General features: G+C 41.9%; 1 protein-coding gene across 2 annotated transcripts in view; it reads right to left on the reverse strand.

The window, feature by feature from the left end:
• Positions 1-21101, reverse strand: part of Snd1 (staphylococcal nuclease and tudor domain containing 1) — a 462156-nt gene that overhangs the window by 148303 nt on the left and 292752 nt on the right. For both annotated transcript variants that reach the window (XM_008846394.3, XM_017801419.2), the window contains one exon: positions 20362-20503. In XM_008846394.3, the coding sequence (XP_008844616.1) occupies positions 20362-20503 (142 nt within the window). The remainder of the gene's footprint in view (positions 1-20361; positions 20504-21101) is intronic.

Consider the following 21101-nt stretch of genomic DNA (forward strand, 5'->3'; position numbering starts at 1 on the left):
GTTCTAGGACAGCTGGGGCTACAGGGAGACCCTGTCTCAAAAAGACCAAAAAAAAAAAAAAAAAAGCACCTCCTTGAAACTTGGCTCATGAAAGGCAATGTCCCTGCTAAGCATTGAACTTGAGCTGCTTTAAGTTTGATGCAAATAAAGGTCAAACTATTTTACTTCCTTCTTAGGGAGTTGGAGGAAATGAACTTGCATGCAGTGGGAAAGCTGGACACTGAGCACTGAGAGTTTACCACTCAAATGATTTAACAGAGAACAGGCATTCATTTATTTGCCAGTTCCCTGTCTTCTCATCCCTCCACTTCAAATCTCTTCACAATTGTATTGTTCATATAAAATGAGTCAGGGAATTCGAAAGTTAAGGTTCTCATGGCAACTGTTAGTCCCAGAGTGCACATAGCAGGATTGGCAATTACTAAACTGGGCTGTTGCTAAAGGCAAACCCTCAATATACCACACGTGTGAAGTGCATTGCATTCTAACAGAAATTTAAACTTATTTGTTTCTTAGTTAATGCCTTTAAATCTGTGGCCTTAAAGATGGGTATCTGATAAAGGAAAAAAACAAACCCAGATAAAGCCAAAGTTTAACACAATAAATCTATAATCCCAGCAAAGATCTGAGAATGTGAGAAGGGTGTGCTATGGGGTGGGGGAACCCAGGTCCTACCAGAACATCTGTGAGATACCATCAAAAGACGCATCTCAAACAAGCAGCCTGCCCCAAAGATGCTAAGACAATTCCACACAGCTTCTCAACTTCTCTTGGTACCATCCCTGATGCTCATGGTCCTCATCTCATTAGGGCCCTAATTGCTCTTCTGAGAACTGGATCAATGACATTAGCATTAGCCCTTAGCTAGCTCACCTTTGAGCTCAAGACACTTTAAAACTGAGCTCCATCATCCAATTAGAGTGTTTATCTGATGAACTGAGGGAAGATGATGTCTTCTAAACTGTCATCTCCTACTCATACAGAGTACATTTATTCCAGGATGAAAATTTACTCAACTCAATTTACTGATCAGCTGACTTGATTTCAAATTCAAAATGTAAGAGTAAGGAAAAGAGTTCATAAGACCATGGCCTTGAAAGGACATCAGCTACCACTTAATACAATTCAAAGTGACAGAGTTAGGACTATAACCTGCACTTAATGATTTGGAGGATAGCCTGAAAAAGTATTGTTGTACCTAGATGAGAAATACAATCTTCCAACTTCTTCTTTTCTTTTTCTTTCTTTGAGACAGCGTCTCACTGTGTAACTCTGCTCCTGCCTCTGGAGTGCTAGGATTAAAGGTATGTGCTACCATGCCTGGCTTTAAAAAAATTTTTTTTTATGTATTATTTTTATTTTTCATGTAATGCTTGTATGTATGTAAGTGCACGTGTCGTGCAATGACTAAGGAGGTCAGAAGTAGGTGTCAGAACTCCTGGAACTGGAGTTACAGATGATGACTAGCTGCCATGTAGTTGCTGGGAACTGAACCCAGGTCCTCTGCAAGAGCAGTCAATGATCTTAACCACTGAGCCATTTCTCCAGTTCCAATGACACTTTAAAAAAATATATTTTTACTTATTATTTTTATTTTATGTGTATGAGTGTACTGCCTGCATGCATGTGAATGCACCCGTGTCGTGCAATGCTGTGGAGGTCAGAAGAGGGTTTCGGATTCCCCTGGAACTGGAGTTAAGGAAGGTTTGTAGCCACTATGTGGGTGCTGGGAATAGAACCCGGGTCCTCTGCAAGAGCAGTCAGTGCTCTTAACCGCTGAGCCATCTCTCCAGCCCCCCCACCCCATGACGGTTTTTTTATACAAGTTTTGTATTCGCCAGTATGTTTGTTGGTGTGTGTGTGTGTGTGTGTGTGTGTGTGTGTGTGTAGTGCCCGAGAAGAGGATGACAGAGCCACTATGTGGGTGCTGGGAGATAAATGCAGGGTCTCTGGAAGAACAGCAAGTGCTCTTATTTCTTGAGCCATCTTTGTAGCCCCTTCAATTTCTTATCCACTGAACTTTCTCTCATCTATTTTAGTCCATGAAATTAGCATTCTATTCTAACTCTACCACTCCTACTGATGTGTAAAGGTAACAATCTCCTTGCAATCCTCTACAGGATCCCAGAGAATAATGGGTGAATGGAGAAATGGTTTGACTGAGAAGTAAAGATGCTGGACTCTTGAGATGGTTCAGGGGGTAGAAGCACTTTTGAGTAGGCCTGATGACTTCAGTTCCAGCCCTGGATCCCCTAAAGTTACAGGAGAGAACTAACTGATGCCCAGGAGTTGTCCTCTGATCTCCACACATGCACCTATATGCACACATAAACCACACAAAAAATAAGCCTAGTTGAAGAGACATAATCAGTGAGGACAAGCATACAGACCAATATGATATTCATTTCAGTAAAAATCATGGAAGATGTGGCATGAAGTGGATTGGGAAGAGCAAATATGACAACAGTGTGCAAAAAAAAAAAAAAAAGTCTTTTCTTTAATATCTTGAACCATGAAACGTGACACAAGGATTCCAGATGCTAGCTGTCATTCGTGCTTTTAAAAAAAAATATTATTTTACGTACAGATGTATGCATGATGTGTGTGTGTGTGGGGGGGGGGCTAGGATCAAATGCCAAGGTGCACATGTGAGATCAAAGGACAACTTTGTGGAGTCAGTTCTCTCTTTCCACCTTTATATGGGTTTTGAGGACTGAACTCGGGTGGTTAGGCTTGCACCACAAGCACTTTGCCCAAGCTATCTCGCAGGCCTCTATTCATGCATTTAACTGGCATATCGGGAAGCACTGCTCTTGAGATTCCTCTTTTTCTGATCACCTGTAGCTTTAAGTAGTTTAAAATTCAGCTAATATTTATAGTTCATCAAGAAATCCTTGAGATTCTTGGAACACCAATGAACAACAAACTCCATAAATGCTTGGAAGTAAATGAATCATATTACCACAATTCTGACCCATTATTTGCTGAAATATGAAGACTATACATCTTCCATTATAGCTAGTGGTAGCACAAAAAAGAAAAAGAAAAAAACTCAGAGCAAACCTGTTAATATCCAGGGACATGCACACTCAATCTGGAGGGTTCCAGGCAGGCCTGTAACTACCTTACTAACATGCTATTTCTAATATCTCTCACCTCTAGAAACACCTGGGTCTAACAGATGCCCAAAGTTTCTAGAATGGTATAGTCTGAACCAACTGATGCCGCAACCTCACACTTAGCCTGACACTGAAATTCAAAAGCAGGAGCTTCCCGGGAAAAAAACAGGAAGTACAAGTGGAACAGCTCATTCCCAAACTGGGAAAATAACATGGATGCAGATGGAATATGTATGACGATAGTGTGAAGAATGGACTGTAGAAGCTTGTTACATGTGGTCTATTTCTTATGAATGTGAGCGGCAAGCACATCAAAATCTTTTGCTTTTACAAATACATGGATGACAAATGGGGCAGTATGTTAACAATACAATAGAAAGAAAATGAAGGATCTTTGTTTTTGTAACAAATTTTTAAAATCGTATCAAAATAAAAGGTACAAGGATTATTAGGGAAAACACATTTGGATGATTTAAAATTGGGTGCAAGCTGCAGGGAACACAAAGCAGCATGGACAGCTTCTTGGTCAACATTTCCATACTGGTCTTATGTACTCTTTCTTCAAACCACTATGCAAGGTACAAAGTCATCCATTTAACCCTTTCATCTCTAAAGCAGGAAGGAAGGTTTTCTGGTGGTCAGCAGACGCTGTCTCTCTAACCTGTTCTCAGCTATCTACTTAGTATCACCAGGACTAGGCAAGTAGCTTGGCCTTTTATTACTAAAGAAGCTGAATAATTTATAAAGGTTGCATAGAGCCCATTAGAAAGTGTCCAAGCAGTAATAACTGGCTTAGGGACTTTGCTTACTCAGGGCTAAAGTTTAATTTGCCCATAAATGCCCCAGACCATAAATCCATCCCACAGGTCTGACCTACTCTCTCTTCCACAATCACATGTCCTAGCCATGTGCTCACCTTAGACATGTTCCTAATGGTGTCATCTCTTGGGCCAAGATAACAAACCCAAACCCCAAATGATGGCTAAAAACCCATACTTCCATTACTATGCTTTCCAAAAGGGTTGCCATTATCATCTCCTTTCTAAGCTTTGCTTTTGGGTATGCCACAAGAAGGTCACTACTGGGTGGGTTTTTAGTCCACAAGGGCACAGGCAGATGAAATGAAGGAAAGACTGGGAAGATCATTTACTACCTGCAGAAATAAACAAAATATATGAGATCTGGGTACTGCTCATTGCCAATATGGGTGGTACATTCTAAATGAAGGCACACACAGCAAGATTAAGAAATGGGTTGTTACTTATCAGGTCACTGTGGTAGTTTGAATGAGAATGTCCTCCCCGATAGGCTCCAAGTATTTGGACATTTTGTCCCCAGCTGGTGACACTGTTTTGCGAGGTCTTAGTAGGTGTGGCCATCCTGGAGGAAGCAAGCCACTGGGGGCAGGCTTAGAAAATTCTCAAGATTTGCCATATTTCCAGTTCTGTTTCCTGTGTCTGCTTCAAGATGCGATCCCTTGGCTTTCTGTTCCAGCCACATTTGTTGTCATTTATGGACCCCTGGAACCATAAGCTCAAACAAGTGCTTCCTTTCACAAGTTCCCTTGGTCACAGTGTTTTATCACAGCAACACAAAAGTAACTAATATAGTCACTATATTTTTCTTTCTTTTTAAAAAAATTTATTATTTTTATTTTATGTGTATGTGTGTATTGCCTGAGTGTAGGTAAGTGCATCCACATCATGCAATGCCCTCGGAGGACAGAAGAGGCTGTCAGATCTCCTGGAACTGGAGTTATGGACAGTTGTTAGCTGCCATGTGGGTGCTGGGATTTGAACCCGGGTCTTCTGCAAGAACAACCACTGAGCCATCTCTCCAGCCCCAGTCACTATAGCTTTCTATACTTCAGTTTTCCCATTTGTAAAACCTTACCTCTCAAGGCTGTGGTTAGGGCTAAATTCAGAGACTTACTAAGCAAAAGCTATTATTAGAAATTCAGACCAGTAATGAACCTCAGAGAAACCAAATTCAACCAAATTCAACTGTAATTTTGGGGGCAGACCCTGACATTAATCTGGTTATCTTGTGAGATATCCAGTTTGGACTCTGATTTCTTTCAGGACTGCTATGGCTTTACCACTTTGTAGGAACACAGTGGGGGTAATTTTGTTTTCAGAAGTTTAACCTACTCAAAATGCTAATTCCTCCAAATCAGAGCATTCATTCATTCATTCAAGGTCATGCACTATTCTTGGAAATGCTATGGTGGATTAAGTACTGACAAGACAGGCAGCATCCCTATTCTCAAGCATCTTGCATATTGATGAAGAGTAATATGAGATGCATACATGAATATGCATGATAAATTAGAGTAGCACTGCCCTCTACAAATTTAACTCTTGGGTAATCATATCAGGAATAAACACACTTTCTACTCATGACTATCAGAATAGACCTCTGCAGGTCTTTGATCTTCCCAGGCTACTCTAGTGCAGATGGGTGGATTAAGGCAAAAGACTAAACGAAGCTGAACTGATTTCATATGCTTTGAGGTGAAGTTCATTTCTCTACCCACATGAGGTTGATTCTTAGGCCTTGGCATTTGTGTTATGTGTCGCAAAAACTCCTGCCCCAAGAACCAGTTCAGGGGATCAAAGAGCTATTCTTACTGTCTCAGTTTAAGTCAGTTGAGGGAGAGTGGAAGCAGAGGCAGGCCACTCACCCCAGCATTTAGCGGCCCTCCTCCACAACAGAGCCATTGAGTAGGCACCACAATAGAGGGCTGAAAATAAAAGGCTGAAGGAAAGCATACAGAGTCCCCTTGCACAGACTCAGTCATTCATCACCAGGCAAGTGCCAATATCTGGGAACAGCAATCTCAATTTCTGCAAATCCTCCAACCTGCAACAGCTGCTAGTGACTCTCTGGTGGGCGGCTTTCCTGATTACGAGAGTTTGCAATACCCAGCCCTGGCCCTAAGCCAAGGAGACATTACTTAGGTTAGAGACATGCTGGCTGCAGAGAGCAGCAACAATGGACTTCACAGCTTATAAAGCAGCTTACAAAGGGCTCCCATGTATTTCAAAAAGCACTTCAGATAGCTGGTGAGAGAAGCTATCTGCACAAACTCATTCATGCTGTTTATTCCTAACACACTTAATTCAAGGTTTCTGCCAAAAGCCAGGACACAGGAGTGGTAGGTGTAGAGAACCACGAGGGGCTGGCTGGCAGCTGGGAAGCCATGGGGACACAGTTGGGGCACATTCTCCTTCCTCTGGAGCACTAGCTCAAGCAGGATGGGGAGTAACTGGCAGGAACCGTTACGTCAACTGGATAGCAAATATATGGGGAGAAAGAAAGGAGGGAGGGAGAGAGGGTAAAGAACTTAGCCATGGGACTCCAGGGTTCTTAAGTTGAGTTGCTGCTTCAACTCCTTTCATCAGCATTTGTACATGTTACTGAATAAACATGCACAGGGCCATTTAGATGCCTGTTGCCACACTACCAAGTGGATCTTCATCTGCCTGCAAAGATGAAGCCAGCATGTCTCCTGTTCTGCCGTATCAACTTTGGGGATCACACCACTATGGGGAACCACTCATCACTCTTTGCTATGTAGGCTATCCTGTAAGGCATAGCTTAATTTCTGGAGTAGAGGTTCACCAGCAAACAGTCCCAGAAACCAAAAGAAGTTAAAGACTGAGGTGCAGAAGATCTACATTTGGGGTTGAGCTCATGGATGGATATACTGAATGCACCAAAAATGGACCTCTCAACAGAAGGGAAGAGATACAAAGGTATGAAAAAATTTCTTACCAATTTTATCCTGTCCATGAACTTTTATGGTTGTTTTTCTTCATTTTTTTTTTGAGATAGGGTCTCAAGTAACCCATACTGGACTTGAACTTGCTATGTAAGCAAGGACGACTGTGAATTTGTGATCCTCCTGCTTCTACCTATAGAGTGTTGGGATTGCAGTATGGTATACCATACCTGGTCTATGTGGTACTTGGAGATTGAACTAAGGGTTTCATGCATGCTAGGCAAGCACTGGGCTATATCCCCAATCTATTAATCTATTGTTACAAACTTCATTGAGTGCTTAGTTCATGGAAGGTGAACTAATGTGAAGATATCCAGTAGAAATCAGCCCAGCCTGAAATGAAATATTTAGGTGGAAGGACGCTCACATAACTTTAGACCCTATTTGGTGATCTGACTTCAGTGTGTCTGTGATGCCGGTTGTGGGTTTCTTAGAATGCTTCATCAGGAGATTTTAGGTAAGATATTATTGTAAGACTACTTAAAGAAAAAGATACACATAAACTTGTATTATATATGTAAAGTACAACCCAGGCAGTCAAGCAATACGATTCAAATGCTACTATGTTGAAGAAACAAAAGTCACCAATTTCAACTCCCTCATTCTAATAGACCTATTCTCTAAAGAAATAATGTGTATGATGGTATTTGTTTCAAGTTCAAACACATAGCATGGAAATAGGCTTAGAATGCTATTTTCCCACATCATATCATTCCTTTTACCACTTTATGATGTGCCATGTGCAGCAATGAGACACATTAAAGGGATCATGATTTTATTTCTTTTTAAAAAATCAGTGATAGGGGCTGAATTCAGAGCCTTGAACATACTAGGCAACAGCAACCACCAGTGCCAGGTAGCAGGTTCTGAGTTAGTGAATTATGTGTGTTTGAATCAACAACCTAAAAGGTAAACTCTTCATGTCTGGTCTATTCAGGAATTCATTAGAATGAGTATCACAGAGGAGAAAACCCTTTAGAAAAAAGGAAGAGAAATAAATAACTTACAGCAATGGTAGAATTTTGCTTGTCTACCCAGAACATATCTCTACTTCTAGTATGAATGTTCTGGACTGTTTCATGTTATTTGAAAAGTGAAAAAAAGGGGCAAGAAGTCATCAACAGAAGGTCCTTGTAAGACAGAGCTCAGAGAAACAAAACCAGATACTAAATTATGGAAAAAGCACAATGCCATGGGTATAGACCTATCAATTAGAGTAGTTTTCTGCCCTCAGTTTGTGACTAGAAACCAGCAAAGGCTAGGCAAACCCAGAAAGGCTCAAGCCAAAGGCCACACTTCCTGACTGTGCAGTTCTGATTTGGTTCTTGTGACCTATGAGTTGAAGTTACCATCTGCCAAAAGTAGAAACAGGCAAAAGGATTTAACCATTGGCAGCTCTCAACTTAAGGGGCCTATTGTTCTGCTGGCATTTTATACTCTAATATATACCGCAGTGAAGTTCAAATGTTTCTGGTCAAAAAGAAGCCTGGTGATGGCCTCCATCATTTCCTTTTCTTCCCCTTGTAGTGCCAAGCAGTAACAAGTGTTAGAAAGTAACTACTGACTAATTAATCAGTTTTAAAAAAAGAAGGATGTGAACACAAATATGAGAAAGAACAAGTATCCGTTGCCATGTCTTCCTACCCACTAAGCTGGGAAGGAGAAAGCTCTGCTCCTCTCAAATCAAGTCAGGCCACTTACAAGGAATACCACGCGAACGGGAAAGATGGCCACTCTATGCAATATGCTTATTTTGATATGAAGGGTTGGTCCATCGTTAGCACTTCCCAATCAGTAGCGCTCACGAATAGGTCTAAACTTGGAAAAGAATTTTAAAAAAATTTCCCTATCAAACAATGAGAATCAAGAGTGAAAAGAAATAGCAGCTTGCTGAAAAAGAGACTAAAATACATCAGGGCCTTAGATGAGTTATTTCTGCATTCTCTACACACACGACATCATTCATGAAGAAGGCAATGGTACAAATATAGCATAAATGTCGTCTGCTCTAGCTTGTAATTTAAAATGCAAATGCTAATGAGTGAACTGCTGTATCAGTGGAGTTAATAACCGCATGCCTAGCACAGGAGCTGCATCCAAAACACACACAGAGAAGAGACAGACACCATGTTCCAATTTAAAAATAAAAACACCCAAATTAACCCTAGAAAAATCACTAGCAGATGCACAAGCTCAAGAGAAGGAGGCACACAAGGGCAAGGAAATGAGAACTTCTCTACCAGTCAGCTGACTGGTAGATTTAAATATCTTCCTACACATAGTAAAGGTAAACACACAAATGCATAGGGTTTATTCAGAAGTGCTATTGTCAAGCATTGCTATGTGCATAAGGAGGGAAAGCTATTTGAAGCCAGAAAGCTCCAATGGGAAGTTTTCCCAAAGCCCATTCTAGAAGCCTATAAGCCATTCCTGCAGGGAGCCATATAAGATGTGAATCCCATTTATTATGTCATAGGTAGAAAAAAGAAACCTTGATTAAAACCCTCCAAAACTTAAAAGGTCTGGATAAGTAATTTAAATACATGGAGAAAAGCTCTAGTGATGAATGCATTTGTGTCTCAGATGCCTTCCGAACACAAAAGTGACTTTTGGGACTTGTTCTTGCACCTAGTAGGTCTGTGTCTGACAGTCCTCCATAAGATCTGGGAATTCTCATATTACTGAGGAGAAAAGCAGCTTCAAAGGTCTCCATAGTGGCCTCATGCATGGTCAGTGGCACCATCCACTTCTAGGAGTACAAGTCTTCTAAAGGCTTATGGGAGGATATACACGGGTTGTAGTCACAGACACCTAAACTCTGTGGCTTCCACATAGTGCTAGTCACTCAATGAGTACACAGTGTCTTTTAAATCAAGCCCATCAGTTGGGGAAGTCCCAGGAACTTTTTGGACAAACTTCAAGGTGAGCAGTGACTTGGGGTCCAAGAGAAGGGTAAAGACACTGTTAATGATTAGGAATAATTTTATTAATTTTAAAAACCAATTTAAACTGGTTTGAAAAGGGGATGTGAGAGGTAGTTCCCATAGCAACCAGGGTAAATCTTACTGGTAGTGTGTACTGTTCATCATGGGATTGCTCATTACCAGATTTCAAAGACTTCCCTTAATTTCAAATTAGCAAACCATTTACACTTCCTGTCTTGCATCCAGGTTCTGCCTTCCTTTAAATTTTTTTTTAAATTTATTATTTCTATTTTTCAAAAATGAGTGTATTACTTGCATGTATGCAAGTACACATGTATCTTGCAAAGCCCGTGGAGGCAGATGAGGGTGTCAGATTCTGGAGTTATGGATGATTGTGGGCCACCATGTGGATGCTGAGAACTGAACCCAGGTTCTCTGCAAGAGCACCCAGTACTCTTAAGCCCAGGTTCTTCCATTTTCTATGATCTTTTTAGCCAAACAGACTTTCCCACAGGGCTGGGCTGGTGGAGAGTAGCCCAATGAAAGATGATGTTACTTGCGAACATTACTACTAAGTGGCTGCTGGGAAATGCCAAGTTGACAAGATGGTACTGGAAAAACAAACCCCACACTGAAATGTATTCTGAGAAAGCCACAGAATGCAATGGGCAAAACCAGAGACAGGTGCTTTTCTTGGATACATGCCAGTAGAGAAAAGCCATCAGACTTCTGTAAACTTCCTATTCACCCTCCCCTGCACGAGGTGGAAGCAGCCAGGCAACCCCAAATAGACTCAGAGTGAGACCCCTTTTACAGGTGGAGGGAGAAGGGATTGAAAAGGAATGGCTGGGAAAAGCTCACAGCTCCGACCTTCTGTTACACTCTTAGCTGACTCACTATGGATTGCAGGTTTTGTTTGTGGCCAGGATTCCCTCCTTATTTGTCTATACCAAAACTCCAAAGCAGTAAGAATAGAAAAGCAATAGCAGTAGTCAGGGGATTTAGAAGGAATCCTCTCAGTGACTAGCCATTCAGACATTCAAAGGGCCTATCACAATGGGGGGTTATACAACACCTATATTTCCTTGGCACAGAGAACACTAGTGCCTTGCTGTGGGCAAACACGCTAATTGGGAGGCTGCAGAAGTCTGACAGACTCCACAGAGGGTGCCATGACAAGGACTATCTTTTCCTCAGTTAAGGAGCCCCTGGACAGACTAGCACAGAACTGCTATAGTAGCCTTGTGTCTCCCTCACCTCTTGGTCACCAGCATCAAACCAAGACAAGCAGGCTAGTCTGATGGAAGTAATTAAGAAAGCAGGAAATTAGAAGAATCCTTGAATGTTTTTGCTCCAAGATCTGTGACTGCCTTTAACTATGCTGAACAAATTTCATTTTTACTGATGACTTTATCATTCTTCCTCAATTAAAAAAATTTTTTGAAAAGGCTGCTGAACAAATTGAAGCCTTCCCCTCTCTTACTCTGAAATACACCTTTATGTCCTGTAGAGCTGACCTTTGAGTCCTATGGCTCATAAGTATATATGGGCATTTCTAGACTCTTACTGTCCAGGTCTCTCTTTTGATCCAATCCATTGAAATACTACACACCAGGCTGCCCTGTCCTGGCCTAAACCAGCACTCACCGCCCACTGGTCTCTGAATCTCATTCTTCTGGGTTAGTTTGAGAGTGTCTTAACATTTATTGCATCATAAATTTGGAGTTATTTTTATTTGCTTGTAATTTAAGGTACATTTCTTCTATCTTATTTTTGTTGCTATTGTTTTAAGATAGGGTCCTATACATTACTCCAGGCTGGCCTGGAATTAATGACACTCTTCCTGCCTTAGCTTCTCATGTGCCAGGGTTACAGATGTGAACAACCAAGAAGGATTACCTATCTTTAAAAAAATGTTTTTCCCTTTACATGTGACTATGCACATTCTTTACTTCAGTAGACACAACCAGCCTGCTTGAAGGCTGCAACTGTATCATGAATTTCTATGTTCCTAAGATCCTGCCCAGGATATAAAACATTATTAAATAACTATGCCATTGAATGTCCTGCAAGTATGAGGTGGCTTCTTCTGGGACTGATTCATGATCTAAAGACAGGAGACAATCAGGCTATAATTGGAGGTTTGTACTTTCATCTGCATGACCAGTGGGTGTCAGTGCTCCTGTAGAGACTGAGAGCTGAGACCAGAGCAGTAAAGCCCAATGGGAGCTCTTTAAAAGAATGTTTACCCACCAATTGAGGACTATGTCCTTTCTTTAAGGCAACTCATCCTGAGAACTGATATAGGCAAAGTTGTTCTACCAAGATGAAACATATCCAACCAGCCAAAAGAAAAGTTGTAGGTCTTCTTGGATACTGAAATGCTATTCTCTTGGAAGAGTTTCCATTCCAGAGTTTTCTTTCCCCTGTACTCCTGCTATGGTCTGAATCTGGTTTGTCCCCGCCTGTGAGTTATTAGAAAGTGATGCTGCCCCTTGAATTTTTTTCTTCTCCTTTATGCACTTGTTTGCTCTTCAGCTTTTCCATCATGAACTCAAGCACCAGATCTTGGACTTTCTATCTTGTTATTTTATGTATCATCTACGAAGGCCTGTTTTCCTTAAAATAAGCTTGTGAAAAATCTTGGCCTTGTAAAAAAAAAAAAAAAAAAAAAAAAAAAAAAAAAAAAAAAAAGTTCCCCAAACTGATTGTGCTAATCTTTAAGTGACGTTTTAGGATCCTCTGGTAGGAACATAATCCTTATAATTTTGCTATGAAAATTAAAGAACTAGAGCAGCTCCAGGAAAGTGTCTTGTCAGCCTGGTCATTTCAGGTAACGGGTCCCAAATGAAAACACACAGGCAGGGGAGACAGAATCAAAATGGGAACTCCCAAGAGAAAGAATACCCCACTTCACAAATATCCATTAAGTTGCAATTCAATTAAAGCATCTGAAAGGAATTCATAAGTATCAGCAGACCCTATAATTGCTTAATTAAGGATAGAAGCCCAGCAAACACAACCACAGTAACAGCCTGATTCATTAGCACCTCTGTGATAGCAGAATGGGATTTCTCACTTGAACATACATTGGCTTTAATTGTGTAATTTGGTTAGGCACTGGTAATCAATGGGGATCCACCATTCCTGGGACCCGGAGATGAGGAGGATATTCCTGTTCACCTTCCCTCCCCTCTTCTCATTACAAGTTTTTGGTCTACTGAAATAAGTAGTTGATATTCCAATTAGGACTGGCTGGAGAAGAGACTTAAAAGTGAATGAAGGAAATGAAAGTATTCTAAGGCATTTAGAGTGAAAGGACACAGCTACACCTTTCATTCACCATAAGCAAATCCACCTCCTAAAACCCAAACACCTAGAACCTTCCTCACTGCCTCCCTTGCCAGAATGCAGCACTAGAGTCTATAATCAGAGAGAGAGAGAGAGAGAGAGAGAGAGAGAGAGAGAGAGAGAGAGAGAGAGGAGAGAGATCAAAAAGATGCCAAAGGGCAGGCAAAGGGAAGTCTCATTTTCTACTCTTATTTCATGTGACTAGGTAACTGGCTAATTATAAGTCACCTGCTGTGATCCACATGGGAACCCCTGCCAAGTGGCTGTTGCCTTCCAGGCAGTTTGTCCCATGAGTTCTATGTGAGGCCCCTCACCCCACTTGCCTCAGCCTGTAATTCAGACTTAATGCTGTAGCACCTTTAAAAACATGGAAATGCAAATAGGATTGTTGGGGTGGGGTTCACTGGGTAAGACTCACTCTGAGTTGCCAAAAGATCCCAAGTATCTGATTTAAGATTCTTTACATTACTTTGCTCTGAAGCCTTAAATTCTTTTTTCTAAACTTAAAAAAAAATCTTTATTTTTATTTATTTATTTATTTTTATTTATGTGTATGCCTGTATTGCCTGTAAGTGCACCCGTGTTGTGCAATGCCCACAGAGGTTGGAAGAGGCTGTTGGATCCCCTAGGACTGGAGTTACGGACAGCTGTTAGCTGCCATGTAGGTGCTGGGATTCGAACGGGGGTCTTCTGCAAGAACAACCAGTGTTCTCAACCATTGAGCCATCTCTCCAGCCCCAAAATCTTCTCTTTTAATTCCAGAGAAAGCACTGGTTTACAGGCTGCTACCTTGATCCTTGCTATGCTTAGTCAATGAGAGGATTTCCTGAATTGTGCCCTCAAAAACTTCATACAAAGACCATAGTAATTAATAGGAAACAAACTTCATGCTCATAAAAATACGAATTGAGAGGCAAGTCATTTGCAAATATGTGCCTCAGTCTCCTTGAGACAAGATATCAAAATAAAATTTAATACACATGATAACTGAAGACAAACTGAAATCAAAGACTGCAGAGTAAGTTGTTTTTATTCCAATAGAAGGAAATGTATGAGACTTAATGCTAGATGAGGAAAAAGGATGCTTTTTAAACAAATGCAGGCTGCCTGGGGATCTTGGCTTCCCTGCTAACTCAAGACAAGAACTGATTGTGATTTGCCTCCAAGACCAAAATAAGTATGCATAGGAGGCTGCAGCAGCAGGGAAAGGGACCTTGAACAGCCTCAGTTCCAATGGGCTAAGGTCACCTGCTCACTGACTAAACCTAAGCCAGGTGCTCAAAGGACTAAAGGGCAAGAGCGTTCAGGAGGCACTGACCTGTTAGCTGCAGCTGACTTTCCCAGCCCCACCTGCTATTCCATCTGACCAAGCAATTACTCCACGTACAGGGGTGCAGGAACCGTGACAGAGAGGCCAGCTGGCTCAGGCCAAATGCCACTCCCTATCAAGCTGTGGGGCCGTCTGCCCAAAAAAGGCCACATAAAAATGGAAAGTGTCCACCCCACCTTTCAAGTACAGAGGGCTCTCTGAAAGGCTGGGATTAATGAGAGCAGCAAGGAGGGAACCGATCTCAACAAATGTCTTGACTTACCCCTTGAGAATCGCAATGCATATTCTTTTCTGCTTGCAGAGACTATTTCTGCAGTGTCATTTTATGTGATGCCAAGTATACACTATAGCCATCTTCAAATTACACCAGGAGACTGGACTGGTCCAAGTAAATGCAGTCACAATTCAGTCTTTGGGTCTGTGCCAACACTCACCTAAACTGTCATAGCTGGTCTCCAGGGCCCCTCTCTCTTTAAGAAGACCACCCATGTTCTCCAGCCAGCCTCTCTGAGCATTCCATCTTCTCTAGACCACTGAGCTCTTCCATTACCTTTGTTCCTTCTCAGAATTTTCAACAGGGTTCTTCAACATTTTAAAATGGGTGTTCTCTATGATCTTTATTTTATTTTATTTTATTTTATTTTATTTTATTTTATTTTATTGGAAACAGGGTCTCATAGCCCAGGATGGCCTGGCTATGTAGCAGAGGCTGGCATTGAACCTGATCATCCTGTTTCCACCTTCCTCTTACTGCGATTACAGGCTTTTACCACTAGGCTTGACCAATCTATGGTTTGTTTGTTTGTTTTTGATTTTGAGACAAGGTTTCACTATGTAGCCCTTCTTGGTCTGGAACTTGCTATGTGTGTACCAGGCTGGCCTCCAACTCACAGAAATCTGCTTGCAATCTGCCTACTGAATAATGGGATTGCAGGCCTGTGCAACCACGCCTGGCCAAGCCATCTTTTTTATATCCTTATTTATCGAGAAGATTCTGTTAAACTACATTCTACAATGGGTATAAGGAAAACAGCAGGTATGCTTTCCAACTCCTCTTGATTCTCAAGTCTGTGATCAGTTTTAGACGTACTTAAGATGCTGACAGCCTTAGAACGGCACCTTACCCAGCCAACTCTCATTTTTTTGCACTATTATCTATTCTCGGTTACATTTTTTGATAAGAAACCTTTATTTGAAAAGTTTGCTCCTTGATGGCAATGGGTACTCTCCAATCACCTGGAATCTGCTTTTGGTTGACAACTCTGATAAAAATATATTAACACAGGTCACTTGTGACTTCTTGATTAATAAGCAGTACAAAAATCACTTTATTGTTTTGTATACTTGATTATGTAAACCCTGGCAGTGCTGGCTCCTCAGAACTCTCTGTTCCCTTGGCTTCCTTAAGACTACTTTGATGGTCTTTTGTTATTCCCCTATTTCTTCCCTGCCTGTGTATGAATTCTTCACCCACCCTCCCACACTGGAGCTCCTGAGTTGTTTACTTCCATATACAAGATGGAGTAAAAAAGTCCTAAACCTGTCCTGGAGGCACCTCAAGAGCCTTAAGTACTGCTCGGATGCTGAGCATTTCCTGATCTGAGTTTCAATTTAGGCGCCTCTGCTGAGCCTGAAAAGCTGGAAACTACAAATATTATATGCCCACGGCCAAAACAATTATCTGTTCTTCTAACCAGTTTCTATTTTCATGTTGCTTTGACCATGGCCATCATAATCTACTCCAAAGCTCAAGCCTAGGATGCTTGACTTTCTCCCCTACACTCAGCATCACCATAAACAAAAGTCCAGACATTCTCCAAATCCTATCAAGTAGACCTCCTAAGTGCCTGTGAATCTCTCTACCATATTTCAAGCCTCTACCTTTGTGAGTATGCTCTCCCAGGCTCTTGCCTCTCTTCTCATGTTTTGACCACAATGAACTTTCTTTGTCCCAGACACTCTTTTGCTTAAGATCTTTTAGTGACTACGAGGGTCCACAGAATAATCCATAGGCACATAGGCAGAAGACCAGTTCCTACAGTTTTCAGCTTCACCCTCTCCTCCATTCCCTTCCATCACTAAGGCTATGTGGTGACCCAGCTGTATGCAGATATATCATGTCCTGCACCCATGGGCCTATAACATGCCTTCTTCCTGTTCTCTTTCTTTTCTTTTTTAAAAATATTTTATTTATTATTTTTATCTTATGTGTATGAGTGTATTGCCTACATGTATGTGAGTGCACCCGAATCGTACAATGCTGCAGTGGTCAGAAGAGGATGTTGGATTCCCCTGGAACTGGAGTTAAGGACAGTTCATAGCCGTAATGTGGGTACTGGGAATAGAACCTGGGTCCTCCGCAAGAGGAGTCAGTGCTCTTAACCAATGAGCCATCTCTCCAGCCCCTCTGTTCTCTTTCTTAATGAAAGAAGCTCTCTCATTCAAAACACAGCGTTGGCTGGGCATGGTGGCGCACACCTTTAATCCCAGCACTCAGGAGGCAGAGGCAGGCACATCTCTTTGAGTTCAAGGTCAGCCTGGTCTACACAGTGAGTTAAGTCAGCTGGAGCTACAGGGAGATCCTGTCTCAAAAAGACAAAAAACTCCACCCCACCCAAAACAAAACAAAAAACCAAAAACCAAAAACAACAATAACAACACAATCCACAGCTTTGATGCCAGCTCCTCAGCTCTCCACTTAAGGAACCAATAGTTCTCTCCTTGGTGCCACGTCTGTCCTTTGTTCACAATTCTATTCTTTCATTTAATGCAATGTATTATAGTTTACATACATGTCTATTTTCTCTCAAGTTTCCTGAGACCTAGAACCATTCTTACCTGTGTATTTTGTCATGAGTTTAAGACAGCATGGAATTCTTGCTCTAGAGAAACCCAAGAGTTGTCCTATCAGGGAGCTTGTTGTTAGGCAGGAGGAGGCTGGCACAAATTGTCTTACTTATTCCCATTAATGACCAGGCAGAACCACTCTAGTACAGACACAGCTACACAGTCACATGTAGTACAACTAGACCATTAGATATGCATAAGGCAGGATCCAGTTACACAAACACTAACTCAGCCAGGTGTAGTAGAATGTTTGTAGTTCCAGCCAGTGAGGATCTTGTGAGCTCAAGAGATCAGTGGCAGCCTGGGTAATACAGAAGGATGTCTTCTCAAGACACTCACTGATGATCTGTTTTATAGTAGGCATTCCAGAATCATTTGGTTAAAAACCTCCCAACAATCCTGGGAGGCAGGAAACCACATATCATAATGTGTACACTGAGGCTTAAGCAGCATTAATCAGCTCCCTAAAATCATCTGCTTTGACATAATAAGAGCCAAGATTCAAACTGAGATCTGTTTCCTCTCAAGATTTTTCAAGCTCCTGTGGCCCTGCCAGGTTTCCAAAGAGGCCAAAGACATGTAACAGCGTATACTGCGGCAGGATAAATGTGAAGATTTTATATATACATATATTATATATATTTTTGGGGGGGTGGTCTTTTTGAGACATGGTCTCCCTGTAGCCCCAGCTGACCTGGAATTAGTTACATAGACCAGGTTGGCCTCAAACTTACAGAGATCCACCTTCCTCTGCCTCCCGAGTGCTGGGACTAAAGGCGTGCGCCACTACGCCCGGCTAAGATTTTATTTTTTAGCGTGTATTGGCTGCTATGTAATCATCTTTCAGACTCAAAGTTAATCCTGGTTTGCTGGATAGCTCCAGCTGCCAACTTGACACACCTGCAAGAGGGAACCTCAATTGGGGAATTTCCTCTATTGGAATGGCCTATGGGCATGTCTGCGAGGCATTTTCTTAATTGTTGAGTGACCTGAGAGAGCCCAGATCACTGTGGTTCACCCCTGGGCAGGTGGTCCTGGGTTATATAACAAAGCAGGTTGAGTACAAGCCAGAGGAATAAGCCAGTACTGTTCCTCCACGGTCCATGTTTCAGTTCGTGCTTCCAGGTTCCAGCCCTGACTCCCCTTAATTATATACTGTAATTAGGACAAGTAGCCAAATAAACCCTTTCCTCTCTAAGTTATTTTGGTCAGAGTGCTTTATCATAGCAATAGAAAACTAACTAGAACACCAGGCAAAGATTGGAACTGTGAAGCTTGGGATAATGCCAAATCCATAGAGGGACTGGCTGATGCAAAGTCAGGCAGTAACATGGCTTCAGTCTACGCGAGGGAAACAAGCATCCTGCAGGAACTCTCCAGCCAAGATAGGTACACTCTGGGCATTTAGTGAGCTCTGAGTATAGAAAGCAGAACTTCAGTGTTTTCCATCCTCTATAGATCTAAGGCTAAGTTTCTCGAAAAGAATCATACCACTTCTGTTTTTCACTCCTAGGACTAAGCTCTACAAGGCTAAGAGGATGCTTTTGTTTTTCAGGTAGAGCAGAGAATGAGCTGAATATACACCTCAAACCTTGAAACAGGAATTCACTGCTAAGAAACTTCTCAACTACAGAAGTCCTAAGAGCAGGGCATGAAAGGCCCCAGGAAAGGACTCTCAATGCTCTGCTGCTCTGATGCCTGGCATTACTACAGCTCCCATTAGTAGAGAAATGAGTGTAGCCCTCTAGTAAGGTGTGGATTTGGTCCAGGACTTCTTTCCACAGCTGCCCGTGAGCATGGAATCACACTTCAATTGGTCCTGTCAGGAAGCCCGCAGAGCTGTGTAGCAATCATCAAATTGGTAAGAGTTTGTGAGGTGCATCGTTGAGAAAGGAGAGTCAAGCAGCAGCAGTGAGTTGCATGCACAGCCAGGTGTTCAGGGAGGGCTTGTTTCACACAATGCAATCCTTTTAGTTGGGGCCTGAGGGTGCCCCTTGTCCACACAACAAATTCTTGATGCTGTCTAGGAAAAGGAGGCCAAAGCAATCTGGCCAGGGGGATGACAAGGAAGGTTCTTGCTTCCTTTCAACCACAGCAAACGCTATTCAAGAATTCAACAGAAGAAGTGCTGAGACAACAGGACAGTAACAGAAAAGGCAGCATATATCCGGGGAGCGTAACAGCACATGTCCTTTGTGAGTGGATGGATGAATGGTGTGTGTGTGTGTGTGTGTGTGTGTGTGTGTATGTGTGTGTGTGTGTGTGTGAGAGAGAGAGAGAGAAAGAGGGAGAGAGACAGGGGGGAAGAGGGAAGTGAAATGACAGTTTTCCTTCAAAGACCATAGTTTCTGTAAGGACTGACTAGAAATAAATATCTTTCTTATTTGCCAGCAGTGAAGAAATGAAGCATTTTATTCCCTGGATGAATAAATGTAAATTGTTCAAAGAGCACAGTTCATACAGTCTCACTGGATGGGGAAACATTAAGCTATTTGAAAGGACAGGATATGAGAGGTAAAAATCTGGGCAGTGAAGAAAGGAGGCAGCTTGTTACCCTTAGTCAGCAATACCTATTGCCCTAGCTTGTTACCCTTAGTCAGCAATACTATAGACGTAGTCTGTGAAAGTAGTGTCATGGCTGGGCCTTTCTAGAGAACAGGATCCTGATGACTTTTGGAAAAAAGGAAAAAAGCAAGTAGCACTGCCTGGGGAACATCAAGGGCAGGGTGGCTCAGCTACTCTGAGGTCTGTCTACTATTGGCATGGCTAATGCCAACTATGTGAATTCCATTATTGATACGATCTCTAGGCCTGGAATTCCCTTCATCCCAGCAGAGTAAGGTTCTCTGCTCTCTTCTAAACTACTTTCCTCCAAAGTCCTTTCATGGTGGAATGGAGGAACAGCAGAGGAAATAATTCTGGGTTTCAGGCTTCCAAGGGACCTCTGGGAATGCTTCTGAGGTCCAGGAAGAATGTGCAGAGTAAAGTACAACATATAAAACTTACCGGCCAGCAAGAAGGTAATAAGGCAAGTTTCCTTTGGCAAATAGAGTTTGAGACGAGAACCACTGAAGACATATTCCACCACAGCCTCAGAACGGCCAGCCCGCTGAAGAAAGGGCAGGAACTGTTTTGCTTTCTGGGTATCCTGAAGGAGAAAAGAAGAAGAAAAGAATTACTGGAAAGCAAAACACAAATGTTTCTTTGTCTTTGCTTTGGCATAAAAACCCCAGAGGAAACTCAGCAAAAAACCCCATACAATTTGTAATTTTGAGGACATGATATAGGTAGGCTACTCATGAAACCTCATTAGAAGAAATATCATTAGGAAACAGTTTCCAGAACATTCCCATTGATTCAACCCTTCTCTCTGTTCAGTAACTAAACACACAGTGGATATATGAGTTAGGTGAGTGCTTGGAAATTGATGCTTCCTCCTGCTCTAAGGCAGGAGAAAGAGTTCATTTTCTTTTAATGTAAAACCGAGGTCAGAAAACTAATATTACCCATCTATGGAATCTAGTTGAACCTTTACATTTTCCTTAAAAAAAAAAAGGTCCTATTCAATAGGCTGTATCACATAGCACCTAGAACCTTTTCTCAAGAAGTCAAAAGTAGTCTATCTTCCATTGTCATGACTCTAAGCACCCTGGTTTCTTAACCTTGACCCGAACCTGGTCTTCTCTGGACACCAGCCCAGTCACTCCTGCTCTTACCTAGGGAAATCTATAGCAGCAGGATGTGCT

Source organism: Nannospalax galili, unplaced genomic scaffold (genome assembly GCF_000622305.1).
Source record: "Nannospalax galili isolate Female #2095 unplaced genomic scaffold, S.galili_v1.0 scaffold660, whole genome shotgun sequence".
Taxonomy (NCBI): domain Eukaryota; kingdom Metazoa; phylum Chordata; class Mammalia; order Rodentia; family Spalacidae; genus Nannospalax; species Nannospalax galili.